This window comes from Spea bombifrons, chromosome 3 (genome assembly GCF_027358695.1).
Source record: "Spea bombifrons isolate aSpeBom1 chromosome 3, aSpeBom1.2.pri, whole genome shotgun sequence".
NCBI lineage: Eukaryota > Metazoa > Chordata > Amphibia > Anura > Pelobatidae > Spea > Spea bombifrons.
Genome location: NC_071089.1, coordinates 63693909 through 63714633, shown reverse-complemented (window position 1 = coordinate 63714633; position 20725 = coordinate 63693909). Strand labels below are relative to the sequence as shown.

At 38.3% G+C, this 20725-nt stretch overlaps 1 protein-coding gene across 1 annotated transcript in view; it reads left to right on the top strand.

Annotated features, from left to right (window-relative positions):
- Nucleotides 1-20725, top strand: part of CRYBG1 (crystallin beta-gamma domain containing 1) — a 108648-nt gene that overhangs the window by 82194 nt on the left and 5729 nt on the right. Inside the window, exons 4-20 of the mRNA XM_053460301.1 lie at nucleotides 1133-4535; nucleotides 6836-6883; nucleotides 6967-7085; nucleotides 7590-7743; nucleotides 8643-8782; nucleotides 9480-9606; nucleotides 9786-9821; nucleotides 10235-10389; nucleotides 12012-12138; nucleotides 12891-13036; nucleotides 15238-15364; nucleotides 16419-16451; nucleotides 16702-16814; nucleotides 17081-17210; nucleotides 18007-18146; nucleotides 18878-19001; nucleotides 20233-20391. Of these exons, the coding sequence (XP_053316276.1) occupies nucleotides 1133-4535; nucleotides 6836-6883; nucleotides 6967-7085; nucleotides 7590-7743; nucleotides 8643-8782; nucleotides 9480-9606; nucleotides 9786-9821; nucleotides 10235-10389; nucleotides 12012-12138; nucleotides 12891-13036; nucleotides 15238-15364; nucleotides 16419-16451; nucleotides 16702-16814; nucleotides 17081-17210; nucleotides 18007-18146; nucleotides 18878-19001; nucleotides 20233-20391 (5281 nt within the window). The remainder of the gene's footprint in view (nucleotides 1-1132; nucleotides 4536-6835; nucleotides 6884-6966; nucleotides 7086-7589; nucleotides 7744-8642; nucleotides 8783-9479; nucleotides 9607-9785; nucleotides 9822-10234; nucleotides 10390-12011; nucleotides 12139-12890; nucleotides 13037-15237; nucleotides 15365-16418; nucleotides 16452-16701; nucleotides 16815-17080; nucleotides 17211-18006; nucleotides 18147-18877; nucleotides 19002-20232; nucleotides 20392-20725) is intronic.

The following is a 20725-nucleotide window of genomic DNA, read 5'->3' as shown; positions in this document are numbered from 1 at the left end:
ACATAGTATTATATGAAATGACAACACTTTCTCAGTCTATATGCATGTCTTTGTGCTGTTAGCCTTTCTGCTTGTCATTCTACTCACATCCAAAGAGATTTGTGTATTGTGGCACTTATAAACCTTGAGTAAACAACAACAGGTGTAAGCAGATGATTCATTGATGAAAGGATGTGTAGCAAGCAAGGACTTCATTAATTTTGCTACAAGCAGAATCTAATAGTCTCCGATGGCCTTTGAAGATACAATAGGTTGATATTAAGACACAGCTAGAAAAAGCAGTATAGTTTCTATTGTCACAGCTGTTTCGTGAGGTTATGTGTTAAAAAGTGATTTTGCTGCACGGGTCCGATTAGAATGGTTCAGTCAACAGCAACATTTCCTTGATTGCTATAGTGATAGGACATATTTTAAGAATGTGCAACATAATCACACCTTATACAAAACCCTGTTGTCTTAAACACAGCATGCACCATGGCGGAGGTCCTACCTCTGTCATTAGGCGGAAGAAGCCAAGGGTTCGGATGGGCGGCTGTTGAGGACAAAATATATCTAGAATTTTACCTTGTGGTACTGTGTGTGCTCTCAAGAATCTACAAATGTTCTCCTCACAGATAGATACATACATCCTCTCATATATGTAAATACATTCCTTCACAGAAGAACACAGAAGATGCCAGCCATCAATTCAAAATCCCCACATTTTAGAAGCTTTCTACACAGTTGGACAGTAGATTTAACAGAACCTTTCTTTTCATTTTATCAAGATAACACAGAAATATCATTCAGGAGAACATTTTAGAATTATTTATTGAATATCTATTATTATATATACAGAGACAATTATTGTCATGTATAACTAGTATATTTCCTATATAGGCCTTTCCCTTTATGTTAGTTGAAGTCACAATAATGTGTATCCTCTCCTATAATATAAGGTAATACATTTGAAGGAAATTATTACACGTATCTGTCAGATTTGTCAGCTGGTTGTGGTAGGTAAATGCTATGATTTTTTGGAGGGAAAATTTTGCAATCTAGTTCATAAATTATAACTAGCTATACTATCATATTTACTTTTGTTTTAAATGTCTAATTGTGTTTACCAATGTAATCTTCAATTTCATTCTAGCCCTCTCAAGCTGAAGAACGTGGAATTACCCCTCAAACCCAAGGTTGCTGACAGCACAGAAAGCATACCTGCACCAGAACCACACACTCAGAAGGGGAATATTGCTAACAAAATATCCTTGTTTGAGAGTAAAAAAACAAGCAGGCAGATTGATTTCTATGCGACAAAGAACATTTCACAGCCTAAGAAATTTGTTGAAAGAGCAAAACTCAACATTGGGAAACAGTCAAGGGGACCTGTCCAAAGATTCTACAGTTCACCAAATAAGCCGAGCAGTGATCTGAAACTTTCTGAAAATATCAAGTCTGAAAATGCTCCTTCCGAAGTAAAAGCAGAAAAAGACACTTCTCAAACAGAGTTCACCAAAAACAAGGTAGAACATACAGAAAACGATATTACAGGGTCGCTGATGGATGACCTTAAACAAGATTTGAATACAGTAGTTGTACCAAATGCTGAAAAATCAGAGAGTGGTGTGCCTCCAATAAAGACGGAGAGCTGTATCCAAATAAACAATGAAAGCTTTGCCGCCAAATCTTTTGAGGGAACAAAAAGCAATGTGCAGTTAAGTGAAAACAATACTGAAAACTGTGACACATTATCCACGGTTAATACCACGGATGGTTTGTTAAAAAATCCCACCGTTAATTTTGTTGAAGACCCAGCTTCATTTTCAAACAGTGACACTTCAGAAATATCTAAATCTCATCCAGTCATGGGAAATGTAAATCCAAAGCAAGGAAGATCAAGTGAACCTCAATCCAAAGCAGATAGTAAAAACCTTTCTAAAGATTATCAAGTGGTGTCCCCAGACCATGTGGACTCACCTCTTCCAGCCACATCAACGTCAGCAACAGAGCAAGCTCAAGGCAGAGATGACAATGAATCACAGATAGCACAATCCACGCATGGCAAAGACAAATCCTGGACACATGAAACTAAATCTCAAAAGAAGAAATATCTAGCAAAAGAGGCAACAAATAGTGTAACCAAAAAAGGTAAACACACAAACAATACAAAATCAGACTTGGGTCAGAATAAGGTTGAGAAACAAAGTTCTTTGAATAGTGAAGAAAGCACAGATCATTTAAAAGATACAAAACAATTACCTGAAACAGAGACTACACAGTATGGTGAAGAAGATACCCAAGGAAAACAGTTCTTGCAAACTCTTCCTACTCATGAGGGGCCTTTATTGAACAACCAAGAAAGCATTAACATATCACTTGATGGCCCTTCAAAGTCCACTGGAGAACTTAATTTACCTGGCAAAAACTCTGGTACAGAGGAAGCATTGCTCACTGAAGGTATATGTGCATTATCTATTATTGAAGACAGTGGTTCGGCAAAACAGGAAGATACATTATTTAAGGCCAATAGCAAAGAAAGCATACAGGATCCTGAAAGGACAGCAGAGAGTGAGGAGAGGTCCTCAGTTGTTATGGCACGTATCAATGGAAGTGGTTCAGTTTCAGACAGAACAAATTCTCTTTCACCAGAGAAGAATAAAGCAGGTGATCTTAATGCAAATGATACTGCTTCTTGTACAGATCACACAGTTCTAAGTGGTGGAAAAAGCTTGGATGCAGAGGAAGCATTGCTAACTGAAGGGGCACATGCATCATCTACTATTGAAAACAGTGGTGGGATGAAAGAGGAAGGAACATTATTTATGACCAATGGCAAAGAAAGTGTACAGGAACCTGAAGGGAAAACAGAGAGTAAGGAGAGCTCCCCGGTTATCTCAGCAAGTATTAATGAAAGTGGTTCAGTTTCAGACAGAACTAATTCTCTTTCACCAGAGAAGAATAAAGCAGGTGATATTAATGCAAATGAAACGACCTGCTGTGCAGATCATACAGTTCTGAGTGATGGTGTAGACACATTACAAAATACTATCGAAGAGAATGGATTTAATAAGGCTTCCTCGTCTGACGATACTGAAAAGCCAGCTGGGCATATTGTGAATAGTGATGTAAATGAATGTGAGGTTGAACATGGTTTTGAAATCAATGCAAAACAGGACGGTTATTCCCAGAATTCACACGAGCTACCATCTAGAGTTGAAGGGCCAGGCTTTAAAGAGTCTGATCCTTGTATAAGCATAGAAAACTCTAATACGGCTTCAGCTATGGAACCCCAGGTTCTGAAAGTCCTTCAGGACGCTGCTGTTAAACAACACTCAGAGGAGAATTGTCCAATAAATATTAGCAGCAATGGAAGCAACGGTGAAGCTGTACAAAATACAAGAAAAGCACTAAGTGAAGGTGATCAGGGAGATGTGACTACAAGAGCTCTGCTGTTTCAGACTGTAAATCACAACACTGACAACTCTACACATTATAACGACAGCCCCGAAAATCTTGGGCAGCATTTCACAGATCAAGAAGGAACTCTAGAAACCAGCTTGAATACTTCCGTAGCAAGCGATGATAGCATTTTAGATTCCTCTTCAGACATGGAGAAATTTGCTGAAACAATCAGAAAGTTAGACAGTCCAATTACATTGCCACAGAAGAGAAAAAAGCCAAGGGCTCCAAAATCTCCAGGTCCATTCTACGGTCTGCCCCCTATAAGGGAAGATTATTTGGAGAAAATACTAGATACAGAATCATTCTCGTTTGGTCTTGGTAAGAAAGACAGGGCAAAAGACCTGGCACCTATGTCACTGTTTAAACTGCAAAGCAGAGAAACGGCGGAGAAAAAGATGCCTAAGCGGGCATCTGCTGAACAAAGCCTGCTTTTGAAATCACTGAAATTGCCTAGAGAACCATTTTCGATACCACAGGAAACATGTGACAATGAAACCACAGATGTTTCGGATTTAGAAGTCAAGAGATCTCGCATAGACTCCATATACTCCAGTCTGAAGTCGCCACTTGCAGGCAATTCGGAAGAGAAGGTGTTTTCACCTTCTGTAACTACAGTCAGCACAATCAATACCTCGTTTACCACGCCCCAGAAGGAATGCGCTCCGCCAGGAAAAAACGTTGAACCTACAATGACAGACTCTGCAAAGACAGCTCGACTTGCTGTGAATGAACATACAAAAGACCTCACTGACTCAAACGGACCAGTAGAGCCAGGCAACTCGAACAGCCTTCACACAGATACGACTAAGCTGCCGCTCAACACTCACGGAGACAACATGGAAAACCAAGTGGAAACAAAGAATGTTTTACAAGCAAGTCTCCAGCTGTCAGAAATACGTCTGTCTGATCAAGAAGACTTTCCAGATGCAAATTTATCTACACTGAATGGGAACGGTATGGCTCTGCCTCCTTTTGAAAGCACTCCAAATTTTGATCATCTGGTGGGCAACGGCATTCCTGAGGACCTACCTGAAATATTTTATTTTGGTGGCCAAAATACAAGTAACGTGCTCCCAGTCCTTGGCACAACGGTAAGCATTTTTAATATTCTATTGGCATATGCTTAGAGAAATTGGCAAATGTCCCCCTCTAGCAGGGGCACCTATAAAGTACACCTTGAAGGGCCAAAATATTTAAATGCAGCCACTTGATATGTATTTTTTTTAAGGGATAACCTATTCACCTTGGTTCACAACTGTTACCACACTCTATGAGAGCTCCTTCCTTTTCTACTATAAGAAACGGCCTCTGAAGTCTTATTAGAAGCTGTAATGTAGATTTACTTACCATTATATAAATGTCTTGGCCAACTAAAAGCTATGACAAACCTCTGCTCAGTTCTGTTGTTACAGTGGCTGTTACCAGCATTTTATTATCTATATTTTTTTAATTGAGGGGAACAGATTAGCAATAAAACTGTTAGCAGGCTTTTTGGAGAAGATTTTGAGAACTTGTCACCGCAGCGCTGTGTTAGAGAAATAAAATACTTACACAGAGCTAGCCAACCAGTCCAAACCAGATTCCTGATAAAATCATTAGGATTGTTTTCTTAGTAACCCGGTAAGGCAGGTTTAGTGATCTGTGACCCAGCTATTGGTATGCTAACAGTCCCATCAATCTAAATAACTCTACTTGCCTATTCAATAATAGCTGGAAGCCTGTAGGTCAAACAACTGGTTAGGCAGGTTAGGCACTTATTATATGGGTTATCTCCAAGTAAGTGTATTGCTAAATGTATTTAGGTTTATTCCCCCCATAAGGGTGGACTTGTACTTATATTTATTGATAGATTGTCTGATATAAGAAAAAATATAACATATGGATATAAAACTGAGAAATGCTGTGTAGGCATCTAGCCTTTGATGAATCCCAGTTCCCCTTCTGTTAAATGAGCAGCCTGGATAATTGCATGTTGTCTGCCCCTGATCTGCAGCAGTACTTCATAATTTATCATCATGGCATAACACACTTCAAGTTCAGGCTCAATTTGCTTCACCATGGAGTCAGTGATTTGTAACTTAGTCATGCTAATTAATCTACATGAGTCAGTGTGGCGTACTCTGATGTCATCTGAGGCCGGGTTCGGTTGTTTCAGAGTAGTAGATGGCCAAGAATTAAAGTTTGGGTACTGCTTAGGAAACCAAGATCCACCTTCCTACCCCATTGCATTTGTAATATGCATTCTATGCTTTCTGAAAAAATGCATAATCTAGTCTACATTTTTTTTTTTCAATGCATACTGACTTTAAATGCATTTACTGCATGGAAATTGGATTTTAAAGCCAAGTTCTCTCTATCTAGTTCATGTTTGTTGGCTTGCTAAAAATATAACCAACATAAAAAATGGTATTGTAGAATACTCTGTTCATTTTTTTTATTAAGGCTAACATGAATATCCCAAAGACAAAGTGACTATATCCCTTTCACAGTTGAGAATTCCACAATGTATGCAAGAGTTCTCTTCCTTGGTGTTATAGTTGACTCCACTCTCTCCTTTTACCCTCTGCTGCCCCAATATGCAAGTCCCTCCACCGTCTCCTCATACCCTCCACCCTTACCTATAGAGACCTCAGCAGCCTGCGCCCACTATATCTGTGCTTTAATCTCTCATAACCACTGCTTTATGGTATTTCTTATGTCGCTACCTAATATAATGCTAGTTACATAGTTACAGAGTTACAGAGTACATAAGGTTGAAAAAAGACCTAAGTCCATCAAGCTCAACCCTTCTACCTAGCCTTCCTACTCTTGATCCAAAAGAAGGCAAGAAAAAACCCCTAATAAAGCTACTTCAAATTCTGCCATCTGGGGAAAAAATTCCTTCTTGACTCCAAAAGTTACATGAGCTGTGGGTTCAAAATAAACCAGGACCGAAGCTTTACCGCGCTATAGTTTAATAGCATGCTTTATTAGTCCCATGGGCTTGTCAAACACACAGGGCTCACACCTGATGCCTTTTCCAATTATTGTGAAGCCTGTATAACCGATTAATAATTGTAAGGAATGGTTAGAGGAATGATGTGTTCTTTGTGGGCTTTGATCTTCTCCCTACAAAATATTGTGGACAACACTAGCTGGTTACTATTGTCTGGTGTTCCTCCCTTAAAGGAGAGGACACCTTTCTTAACACTAGGAGATGGGGACAGGGAAAGAGGCAGATCCAAAAGGGAATCCCTCCATGTGTTTGCACAAGGTGCGTTTTAGGAACTGTTCTTTAGAATCTTTATATCAACACACTCAAGAAGTTTCATTCTGTAACACATTTACATATATTATCTTACACAATTTTATGCAGATGTGTGAAAACTGTGTATTATTTGTGTTCTTGTAGGGGATCCCTGGGCAGGGTGTGCAGAAAATCAACCCCAGACCTGGAAAGGTAAGACAAAAGCCTTGTTTTCTAGTTATCATGGCTAATTTAAACCAACAGATGCATAACACTGCATGAACTGACTGTTGCAGGTAGTGATCCTGACCGAAGCAGAGTATGGAGGCACAGTACTGGAAGTGTATACGGACGTGGCGGATTGCACCGCATGGGAGCTGTCACCCACCATATTGGTCAAAACTATAAGAGGATGGTAGGACAAATGACATATTTATTGCCCATTAATGTGTAGGTGGTGTGTATGAAATGTCATGGTCTAATCCCACATGAGTGATCTGCTTTTTAACATTCCTGGTTTTCATCTATGCGAGACAGAGAATGTTTGTTTATATCGGCTGCGTGTCTACTGTACGGCCATTTATTTGTAAAATGAGTTTCATTTGTCTAGCACAGCTATAGCGTCTACATCCCCCTCCCTCCAGTTCTTCATACAATTCCAATTAAACGGCAACCAAGAAGGAGATTTATTGTACTTTAGGATTAACAGTACACATCTAAATAGGTTCAAATGCCAGTGATTGTTGATATATAGTTCTCTAGCTGGTTTGAACTCTCCTGTGACTCTTAGTAAGTGTTTACATTACCAAATTCAATTTGAGGATCATGGACCAATCCCTAAGCATTGATTTCCATTAATTTATACTTCAATGACGAAACGGATACTAATAATGCTTTCTTCATAACCCTTTCTCTTAAGTTGGATACTTTATGAGTATCCTAACTTCCAAGGAAGGTCCATCGCATTGGAAGAGGGCGACTTGGAAATCAGCAACCCTTGGGGAGAAGATTCGCAGACAGAAAACAACGCCCCTTCACCGACTGTTATCGGGTCTCTTCGGCATGTCGTAAAGGTAAATGGTCCTTGCTCTTTTATTTTTTTTACAGCTATATTACGTGAAATGATTTGAAACAGGCGTTACATTTGATTACAACAAAAGGCAGTATGCTTCAAGAGCACACAACAGACCTTGTTTCCTCTGAAGAAGTCCTATCTAAGGGATGCCTTTCTTCTTACTTATGGATGAGAGGCTTCAGTTTAATAAACTTCACGTTTTCAGCAAAACACGTTCTACATGTATTCCTCTGACTAACGCAATGGCATCCTGTCTGTTAGCGGTGACTCACGTTAATACTAGTTGGTGTTAGGATGCTTCTCTTGCTTCCTGCCTCACTTCCCTCCAGTGCTAAACAAGGGCTGGGTTATATGCTGTTTGTTTATTGAATCTACTGTAATGTAATTATTGTAGTTATGTGATAATAAATGTGTTCTGGGGGTGAAGGATTAAAAAGTCTTTTATATATAAAATCACAGATTACTGTAAGGCACGATCATGGAGTGAAGTTTGGCGTGTGCAAATGTGACATTACACATTAGATTTGCAGATAAATAGAATATTTTATGCCGAGATAAATTATCCATACATCTCCTGCTTTCAGATGTAACTGGGTGTGCTACAGAGTTACCCATTAAGATCAGTGTTTTCTTTAAAAAAATGTTTTATTTCAATTCAAATCAGAATGGCAATGTTTTCAATATATTGTCTGTATAAGACTCAAAATGATTCACAGAAGAAAAAGATCAGGTTTGGAAAGGCACATGGAAACTGTGAACTCTGCTTAGATCAGAGGGTGTAAAAATTATGGTTTATGACACAAGCTAAAGGTATATACAAAGTCTGTTCTCCCTCAGTTGAAAGTTATTTTTTTTGTGTGTTGTCTTTGAACTAATTGAAATCCATGCTTTCATTAGGATTATAGGGTTTGTCAGATCGACCTGTTTACAGAGCCAGGAGGTTTAGGAGTTATGACATCATATTTTGATGACACTGAAGAGTTACAAGTTTACGGGAGGCTGCAGAGAACATGTTCCCTGAAAGTGCACTGGGGAGTGTAAGTATAAACTCACAGCATGACCCCTCAGCCCCTAATTAGTGTTTCTTGATGTGCATGCATTGACTCATAATGCCCTGGATATAAAGGGTTTTATTCACTTATGGGAGACTTTGTGGGAGAGTTGTGTTTCTTGACTTCACCATACATTATGAATGTCCAACCCCAGCAAGCTTCTGCTGCAGAAATAGCTTAGCTGGTCATGGATAATGCATAGAGTGCCAACTCAGTCCTTACGCTTGAGGGACCTGACAGTGTTAGCCATTCATAATGTATAGCGAAGGGAGAGAGTTGAAGGACCGGGGCCCTGCAGATAGGTGCCCAGTGATACGGGACCTTCACATGTTTGGCTGGTTTGGTTTGTTAACATATTTAAAAGCTTTTTGAGTTTATAGAATAATTACAATGCCTACAAATAAATGATGCACATCCGTAACCACTTCCTCAAAAGGTTTATTTATGTCTGTGCTGACTACAGTGTTGGATTTATTGCATTAGCGGAAGAAGAAAAAACTTCTTAGCACATTATGGCATCTGAAATGTATTTTAATTATTTTTTTTTTCTGCTTCTTTTGTTCCATTTCGACAGCTATGAATTTTAAGCCCATGACCTGCCATTATATACAGGGTATATACAGGGTAGATTAAATGTATTTATATATATATATCGAATCATCCCATTTTCCCTCCCTTTCAGATGGTTGATTTATGAAGAACCCGGGTTCCAAGGCATACCTTATATCCTAGAACCTGGAGAATATCCAGATCTTTCATTTTGGAATACCCACGAAGCATTCATTGGATCAATGAGGCCATTGAAAATGGTAAAAAAAAAGTATATTGTATAATAGCAAAAAGCCGGTAATATTCGTAAACTCTGTCTGATAGAAACCCATGAAGCATGCGTTACCTCTAAATAGGAATTGAAAAATTCTTAACCATAGATTGTCAGCAATATTGCCTCATAATAACTATTTAACGGTTTTGTTTGCTTTCTCCATAGGGAAGCCGCAAAGTTGAAATTCCTTACGAACCAAAGGTATGTATATTATTATATTAGGAACTGTGTTTTTACACCCGCGCAACATATGTAGATTTAATGCTGTATGTTCAGTGACTCTGCTTTTATTATATTTGATCAGTGTATAAGTAGGTAGAAAAGACATCAAAATCAGGAGGATCTCAAACTATTATCTAGATAATAGCAGATATCTGTACACAGTATATTTGTGCTCCATGGCTCTATAAAGAGTAATAATAAAGGTTACAAGTACTTAACCCTGGTATATTTACTCCTACAATTATACACAATTTTATGCATTTGCTGTATGACTGAGGGATTCAGTGATAAGCATATATTATAATGTACCTGTCGGTTAGGAGTTGAATTGCAGCATCCAGGGCATGTCTATAACTATATAATTCAAACATATGTCTTGTTTTGTATTTTAGATTGCTATTTACGAGAAGCCAATGTTTGAAGGCAGATGTGTGGAGTTCGACAAGGAGATCTTAAAACTTGAAGAGCTTGGAAATCAAGAAGACAGTGGAGAGGAAGGGGCATTGCCTTTTACCACAGTCGGGTCCATGAGGGTTTTCAGTGGATTGTGAGTAAAAATGATAGGCTGAAATGTTGAGGAAGGTCCATGCAACACTATCATATTGTTTAAATAAAAGGGCCAAAGACTTTTCTTTATACAGCACCCACAATCAGTGGGATTCACCACAACGCTTAAAACTTCTTAGAATGCTTATCAATATTTAGAAACATTTCAGTACTAAACTATGTGTCTTTTTTTTTTTTTTTTTGAAATTTAAAGTTTTTTTTTTAAACTACGTGTCTTTGATAGACTGCCGTGTCAAAATAGCTGAATTACTTTGGTAATTTGGTTCCGAAAACTGAAATTGTGTATCACCTACCTGTCAATTGAAGTCACTTACTGCAAAGCTTACTTGAGCGAACAGTACCGTATATTCCGGCGTATAAGACGACTGGGCGTATAAGACGACCCCCAACTTTTACAGTCCAAATATAGAGTTTGGACTATACTCGCCGTATAAGACTACCCCTCTACCCAGCGTACAACAACCAGCCAATCACGGCAAGCGATGTACCTTACCGGTGATTTGCTGGTTGATTTGCTGACATATACATACATGCACTGCCCTTACACACACACACACACACACACAATATATATATCTACACATATGCCTGTCCATACATACACATTTATACACTGCCCTCACCACACACCCCTGCCTTTACACACACATGTATATATATATATATATATATATATATATATATATATATATATATATACATACACACACGTATGTATATATATATACAGACACCAGTGTGTGTGTATATATATATATATATATATATATATTTCTCCCCCCTTTCTCCCTATCTCTTACCTTATCTTCTGTCTTCTTTCTTCCATTCAGTTGTGGGAGCCCGAGGTCTGGCACTTCAGACCTCGGCTTCCCTGCTCTCTAATCACTAGGCGCCGGGACATGACATCATCCCTGCGCTCGGCATCAATAGCCGGCGCCTAGTGATTAGAGAGCAGGGAAGCCGAGGTCTGAAGTGCCAGACCTCGGGCTTCCCTGCTCCCTCATCACTACGCGCCGGCAATTGATGCCGGGCGCCGGGACATGACGGCATCCCTGCGCTTGGCATCAATAGCCGGCACCTAGTGATTAGAGAGCAGGGAAGCCGAGGTCTGAAGTGCCAGACCTCGGGAAGCCCGAGGTCTGGCACTTCAGACCTCGGCTTCCCTGCTCCCTCATCACTACGCGCCGGCAATTAAAGCCGGGCGCCGGGACATGGCGGCATCCCTGCGCTCGGCCTCAATAGCCGGCGCGTAGTGATTAGAGAGATTGGTGGCTTCGTGGGAACCTCCGGCTTGGTAAGTACCCGGCGTATAAGACGACCCCCCACTTTTATGAAGATTTTTTGGGGTTAAAAAGTCGTCTTATACGCCGGAATATACGGTAACTCAATTGTCATCTGTACATGTTTGAACACAGCAGCAGCCAAAGCATATATCTTAATGTTATATGTTCTCATCATAGCCAAATACAGGAAAAGTCACTTGCTGCTTACTGGACTATGTATGGCATGCTTGAGATCATACATGTCCTACAATAAAGTTTTACCTACAGCAAACCTAAACGTAAATTTAGAGAATTAATGGTTTCTGTCTCGTGTTTACAGGTGGGTTGGTTATGAGAAACCAGGATTTGAAGGCCATCAGTATTTGCTGGAAGAAGGGGACTATGAAGAATGGACACAGTGGGGTGGCTTCGATGGATTACTGCAGTCGCTACGGCCAATTCTATCAGTAAGCACTTTTTGCTTAGTAAAATGGAAGCGGCATGGAAGATTTCACTTAATTGTTACCTATAATCATCCTAGGTTCTGTCTAGGGTGTGCCATGTTCTGTCATGTGTGTGCGGTCTAGTTTTGGAGAAGAAAGTTTGATAAACTTACATGGGGGAAACATTTCAGAAGCCATTGCTGAAATCTATAAGTGTTATTCTTGTTTTCCTCCTTTATGTAGTTATGCATATAGCTTGTTTTTGGAATTCTGTGGATATAGTTTTTAACTGTTTCTACACTAAACTGTAAACAAAAACAGCACTTTTAGATAAAATCACATTAGTGTCTTCACTGAGTTGTTTTGCATTTAAATTCATGTCAAGTCTGCTTTTTTGCCATCTTCTAAAAAGATACACATCATGTGATGAGAAATTGTAATTTTAGAGTAGTGCAGATTGGCAAAGGGGTTAATAAAATTGCAATTACCATGTTGTACCATGATACCAACTCTGTGCTCGAGATGTGATGGTAGAGCCATAGTCAATGTAGGAACTTCAACGTGTAATGATACTGATTAAAAGATCAGTAATAAGTAGAATAATTTTAAAGTATACCATATGCAGCTCTGTGAAATACGTTTGCCTTCATATTGCATAAAATGTATCTCTTTGCCAATAAAGATATTTGCATTTATTCATTACGAATGCATCCTAGTATGAAATGAACATGTAAGGACTCATTTCTTATTACTTTGTGGGTTTTTTTCACGAATAGGACTTCTCAGCACCACACATGACAATGTACAGCGAAAAGGACTTAGATGAGAAAGGTCCGAATATCAACGTTCTTGGAATAATTTCAAACATGGAGGAGACAGGTTATGGAGTGAGGACACAGTCTATCAACGTTCTCAGTGGAGTGTAAGTATATAAAAGATTCTATACGTGAGAAAATACAGTGAATGAGTCAATTCAATGTAGGCATTCTATCAGTTTATTCCAGTGTAGGTGACCGAGTTGTAAAGCTGAGGCTTACTGAAATTATCTTCATCTTTCTATATAGTTAATCAGCTATAAGTGCATTCATTAAAATGTATTTGTAAAGCAGATTTGATAAAAGGGTTTGTACCGTGTTAGTCATTGAGAAAACAGGTGAAAAGTATAGTTAAAATGATACCATTTATTGGCTAACCGAGAGTTTAATTGCAAGCTTTCGAGACCAAGTTGTTGGGTCCTGAGGAAGGGACCTAACAACTTGGTCTCAAAAGCAGATTTGCAAAGTATTTCATTTTTGAATTCAGTTCACTATATAAATCTATGTAATGATGTACAGGTCGAGGGGAGAAGTATAAATGTAGATATACATGTATATTTTATTTGCATACAATTTGAGCAGCCTAACCTCCTGTTCTTCGGATCTATCCAATTCCTCCCCATTTCTTGCTCTGGTTGCTTTTGTTATGGTAGAGAAAGAACCCTTTTTCTTAGGAAATGAGTCAACCTGCTAGATTTCCAATAAATTTGATTAACATACTAAACATACAGTCCAAAGGTAGTTTTAAGACATTAAGGTGACAGTTCCCCTTAAATACAATACTCAGCTTTGATGATTATCGTCCTTCTGCTAGCATTCCACATGACCAGCCTTTGCCTTGTCAGCTCTTTGTTATGCAATTGATGTGGGAAAAACGGTATAATCAAAGCAATTCATGTTGTCAAGATATCTTTATATTTTCGCTCAGAGACATAATGTTGCTTAATCTTGTGAGAAAACTATGTGTGTTATTACCCTGTGGCACTAAAACATCTTAAATTAAAACAACCAACATTTTGAAATGGAAATGACTGCATTTTGATAAAATTGTGTTTTCTTTATTAATATAGGTTAGTGATATGTTGTGATTGGCTAACCAATTGACTTTATATGTTTTATTTTTCAAGAGAGCTTTTTTTCGTGAATATGCTAATTTTGGTTGTGGCTGTCCAGACATGTATCTCGGTTCCAAAAGTGAAACAAAATATTTTTGATAACTGATTTGGTAATACTGAGCCAGCTTGTTTATGGGGCTAATCATGTGTGTGCCATGGGATAGGTTATTGTTAGTGGAACCAGAAGATTGAACAGTAGCACAGTTACAGGAAAATACCATGTACCAAGAATGTACTCTTACACATTAGCTGTAATGTGCTTCTGTTGTGGCAGGAACATGAGAAAAATACCAAGTACCAAGCAAAGTTCCAAGAATGTACTCTAACACATTAGCTGTAATGCGCTTCTGTTGTGGCAAGAACATGCACTAATACCAACTAGATGTTTTTTACTTGATTGATCCGATTAGAAATTGAACCAAAATATGTGTAGGCATTAATTAAAATTCATAGAGGTCCTAAAGGGTTACTTCTTAAAAATTGTCACTCAGTTAAGTTTAATTATTTCTCACATTCCACCGCACGCAAACAAAACATTACAAGAATTTTCTTAATGTAGTAGAACAAGATGCTCTGATGAGATTATCATGTCTGTATGTTCACTAATGCACATTTATGTAAGCTGGTGCATTGTCACAACTGTATATAACAATAAGATATAAAAATGTAGAATTTCTAGTACCACTACTGTACATTTTTTTGAGTAACTTATTCTGTAATTATGGCATTAGCACGGTACCTTTTTAAAATCAGACCTTTCTTTAGTGAACAGACCCTTAATGGCCGAATATCTGTCATCAGATCATATCAGTCATGTCTGTGTCTCAGCGTTAACCACACTTTTTGTCTAGACACGTCTTGATACCCTCAGGAGGTACCTGAAATTTCAGGGTTCTTCCAGTGGATTGTTTTTTAACAAAATGGGATATCTTAAGACTGTGCTGCACTTTGCAATTCCATTCAAATCTCATGTTAAATTCAGTTACGTGGGTTCTATTTGGTGCACACATAACATAAACCCAGACTCTTCTTATATATGTTGAAACATGTTTTAATACGTGTCTCGGTTGTCTGCATTTCATAGTCTCGGAGTTTGGCTCATGGTCTCGCTTTTGAAATACTAAACCAACTCACTAAAAGCAATCCAGAGAAATATCAACGTACCAAACTCCTGTTCTTGTCCATTTTTACAGGTGGGTGGCCTACGAAACCCCTGACTTCACAGGAGAGCAATACATACTGGAAAAGGGGGTGTTTCGCAACTCCAGTGACTGGGGGGCAAAGAATTGCAAGATTTCTTCTGTTCAACCAATTGTGCTGGTAAGACCTTCATAGTCTCACACAGTGACTCTTATTTGTATTCTGTAGTTTGCAGAAGCACACCTTCCGTAGGGGGATGTTAGGTATTGTAACACAGAATGTCCAATACCTTTCTTTTTTTACCATTTATCAGTGAAACACAACTGTGTGGTACATCTCTGCTAATTAATACAACGATTGACTGATTAGTTTCAGTCTCTAAGACAAGTTGAGGTTTTTGCCATGCTAATCTTCTCTCTGTCTTGGGGAAAACTAGAGAGAGAAATTTGTTGCATACCAAGAAATAATGATACATATTTGAGGCTCATTTAACTATAGGACCTAGAATACGACAGGAAAAAGAATATCCCCAAATGGTTTCTAGAATTCGCAAAACAAACAAGGGAATTATATTCATTTTTAATATCCTATATTCAAAATCTACAGTGAAGCAGGTTCTGTATAATTGGCAGTGGCCTCGTTCTTAAGACTAAGGAGGTCAGTAGGTCTATCTATGAGTGATCTAATGATTAGTTTTAGTAAGAGATACAAAGCCTTAGCATCAACACTGTCCCCTTTATCACACTGATTCTTAGACTGATCATCCTCTACCCAGCATGCATTAAACCTTCTCTCTCGGGTACACAAACTAGGTGAATATGTACATTTTAAAAGGAGCAACAGAAAGAAGCCCAGATACCAGCCTTGTTCATACGCATGACATAATAAAATTCCTTTAAAGCCTGATTTACGGTACTGGTTCCTTTCATACAGGAATTTAGACCACACAGCAGAGACATAGTTTCACTACATTCAGTTCCATCACTAGCGCAATTCAACTTAAGTTCTACTATATATAACCGAGTACACAATAAAGTCATTGATGAGCAAGAAATTATTTATGTAGCTAGTATATAACAAAAGGTGTTTAACCTTCTATAAACAAATATGTACATTCTTCTTGTTTCCCTGCATACCTGTAAATTAAAATGTCCCAATGTTTTCTACTCATTCATGTAAAATTGCCTTTTTAAAATAGTATCTTCACTGCCTTTGTTTCCTTCATATCTTTAAGGACACAATTGAAAACCCCAGAGGAGCATTTAAGGTAAGGGAAAACCACTGGTTATGGAGAAAAAATAATCTTGTAAATGCAGTACTGTATTTTTCCAGTTAAGGGCGAGGTGTGTTACTAATAATAATAATAATACAGGGGCTGCACCTTTATGTTTACTGATCTGCTTTTATATTCACTACACACATTGTCATGCATGATTTTATCCCGGATAATATACGTGGGCTCTTGGTGTGTCTTAACCGAAGTAAGTGGCTTAACATCATGTTTCTTTCATCCTAAGGTTGAATTGTTTTCAGAACCAGATTTTAAAGGCCAGAGCCTAGTATTTGATGAAGATACAAAGAACATCGATGACTCCTTCACATCCAAGTCTTGCAAAGTTGTTTCAGGCAGGTGAGTATTTCAGATCTATTGGCTTTTGTAAGCAATAATGTGCTCTCAAATGTATAGTTCTTATAGTCGGGGATTGGGTTTCTTTTTTTTCAATTAAGGGCTGATTTGAAGCATTGTCAACTCTGCTTAGTGACTTAATTATTTAATTGCCTTAACTGGGAGTTTCTAGTAATAAGGGCATGAATTCCCAAAAATGCATTTTAAGTAATTTTATGTTTCTTTATTGACCTCTTTCACCATCTAACTGGAATTGGTATTTCTGCTAGGTGGGCTGTATATGACAAGGAGGAGTTCTCAGGGAATCTCTGGGTACTAGAAGAAGGAAGCTTCCCCAACTTGTGCTCAATGGGTTGTAAACACGATACAACTATACGATCTGTGAAGATCATAAACTATGTAAGTAGCATATGATATGTTTTTACATGGAAAAGTTAATACAGTTGTTTTTTTTGCCACTGAAAAAGGCCTCATTGAAAACAGGGTGCCATTTTCATGTATAGATAGTGGTAGGGTGGAAGTAGGACAGTGTGTGTGTGTGAGAGGTCCAGAAAATGGGGCACAAACTGGTAAAAAGGAGTGTAAGGTAGTGAGTCCCATTGACTAGAAACAGTACCAGCTCTCTGATGTCAGTGTGAAGTTTGGTTGCCCAACTGGGAGTTGGTCTATTTAATGCTGGCTATTTTTCTCATCTTATTACTACACTACCAATACTACGGGCCTGGCTACTTTTTAAATGCCGTCCACACCTGAGCAATAAGTGCATTTGTGGCAGTTTACGTAGGGCGTTTGTCACAGTGGATAAGCACCTGTATAACTTAAGAATACAGTCACTTTATTAGAGGTTGGCCTTTAAAGGAGAAGTACTCTATAAACACAAACAGAACTGTAATCATCTTTATTAGGCAGCTAACACAACCAGGATAGTGGCTTTGAGGTTGCACAAGCTAGTAAAAATCTTTCTATTGATATGCAAGTTTACTTTAGGCTTTTTATAGAAACTATAAAAGCAAGAAAACTGTGAAAAAAGAGAGTTTGTCCAGAAATACGTTTCTGTTTCCTTTCACTAAACAATTTTTAGGATTTGTCTTTCCTGGTTAAAAAAAAACCAGATTTTTGTACAAGGGAATATGTTTACTATTTCTTATTACTTATTGGCAGTAATTACAATTTCTTGTTTTGTTGATCCGTGCAGGAGTTTTCAGATCCTAGCATAGTACTTTATGGAAAAGAAAACTTCAAAGGAAGAAAAGTAAAACTCACCACCGACACCATAAACATACAGGCCATGGGATATTCCCCGGATCTGGTGTCTCTTGAGGTCCTTGGGGGCATGTAAGTTTAACTTATTGTAAATTCAAATAAATAGACCATATCAATTACATATGGACAGCATTGTAGATTGCTGTAGAAGTATGTGCATATAACAAACTAATAGAACATCTTCATATGATTTGTGATGGTTTGTTACATCCTTGTGTGTGTTGCACACAAACTGTTGGAAAAATGGGCAGAGTAGATGGATCATATGGTTCCTATCTTCTGTCAAAGTGTATGTTTCTATGTTCAAACTGACATTGCAATTAGTACACTGAAGTATTGCTTTACAGAATGAGTAAAGGCAAAAAGAGGTCTTATCATCATAGCAAATGATAAATCTTGATTGTACTTTTCCATCAGGTGCTATTATCATAAGATAATTGTTCAAACTTTGCACCGAGGTAGCCTTTATGTAAACCCCATTTTATATTCTTTCAATTTTTTCTCCATGTCATTTCTTCCTCCCTTTAACCCTCTTCCCTAATGTCACACTTTACCACTTACACCCATATTACTATACATTTTGTTCCTTCTTGTATTTGTTTCCACATCATTCTCTCTTGGATCCGTTCATTTTACAATGTATATTCTGTTTGATTTACTAATCCATAATGAGCCAACTCTTTCATTCTTCCCCTGCTGATGTGCCTTACATTTTAATTATGCCCACTGCTTTTAATTCCAATGTCTCCAGCCATGTGTTTTATTTCATCTTCTTTATATTCGTTTCATGTGATTCCTTTCAGATGGGTACTTTATGAATACAGCAACTACAGAGGTCGCCAGGCATATGTGTTACCAGGCAAGGTAGCACAATGGAACCAGTTCAATGACTGGGATAGAGTAGGTTCATTACGTCCACTTCGACAGGTATGCACGTCTTTTTCTTGGCATGACTGTTACTTTGCTAGGACATTCAGTAAAACGTGTGTGTAAACTGTTGCCCTGGCCTAGTCGCAGGTATCACCAATATATATTCTTACCATGGCCCTCATTATATTTTTGTTATATAGAGCTGAGGTTGTGAGGTCCGTTTAGATGTACACTATATGACCAAAGGTGTTGTGGACACCACTCCTAATTGAGTTAAGGTGTTTCATCTAACCATTGCTAACAATTATTTAAAATCAGACATACAGACATGCCATCTCCATAGATAAACATTGTCAGTTGAATGGGTCGCACAAATGAGCTCAGTGACTCATTGCCACAAGTCAGTTCATGAAGTTCTATTTTAGAAATGTAACAACAGATCAGCCATGAATTGGTAGACCACACTCACTAGCAATGTGGGGCTCCTGACAGAAGGTGATCACAGATCACTATACACATGCATAAAGCACACCACTACTGGACTCTGGAGCAGTGGATGACCATGTGGATGACCAGTGGCATGACCATGCCCCTGTGCACAAAGCAAGGTCCATAAAGACATGGTTTGATGGATGGATGTGGAGGAACTTGAGTATTCTGCACTTTGCTTTGACCTTAACTTCACTGAACACCTTTGGGATCAATTGGAACACTGATTGTGAGCCAGGCCTTCTCATCCAACATCAGTGTCTGAACTGATTTTTAGGCTGAATGAACACAAATTCCCACAGACAACTCCTTATTAATGTTCATGGTTTTGGAATGGAATGTCCAACAAGGTCATTTAGGTGTGATGATTTGGTTTCCACATACTTTTGGCCATATAGTGTAGGTTGAATAAATACTTAGAAGTTCAAAGTCCAGTTGAGACAAATGAGAATGTGGAGTTATCTAGTGTAAATGAGTAGAATAAGTGGATATGCTTCAATTACTTGTTCCCTGCAATATCTGCACTTTACCGTAGCTATTATTATTATTATTCAGGCTCTCATGAGCAAATAAAATCATGTTTTAAAAGAAAATAACATTTGTTATTTTCATGACCTGGCTTAACATAAATTGATGTTACACTTGTTTAGATTCTGTTGCTCTAATTTCTGTAATTGAAGTCTCCATTACGAAGTTGCCTAAAGCGCAAGTCGCATGTTTTTCTATAATGGTATATCCATGTTATATTTCCAGTCTTGAAAATAATAATTACTGACGTTTCTGTTTGCATTTTTAATAGAAACGATTGTACTTTAAGCTACGGAATAAGGCCAGCGGGATGCTCATGTCCACAAACGGCACTCTGGACGATATAAAACTTCTGAGGATTCAAGTGATGGAGGACACAGGAGCTGAAGATCAAATATGGGTTTACCAAGATGGAACATTACGATGCCGGGTAAGATCTCTGGTATCTTGCAAACTACTGGCTCCTCTAATATAATTAATACCTTTCACTGGGTTTCACAACTGGAGCAGTATGAGTAATGACCCACACACAATGTGAAAGCTATCTTTCACACGATGGTCTGTGTTCAGTATATGCAGGGATTGACCTGCACAGCTCTGTCTGAAGAACTTCTTCAATTAATCCAGGCCCATAGATTGTCAAGATGGTTCCTTTACTCTTCCTCAATGATTATTATTATTCATTTTTATATACTTGCATCATGTCTTGGAGGACCCCTGAAAATATCTACACTAAGATAATGTCTAATCGTAACTTACTGTCT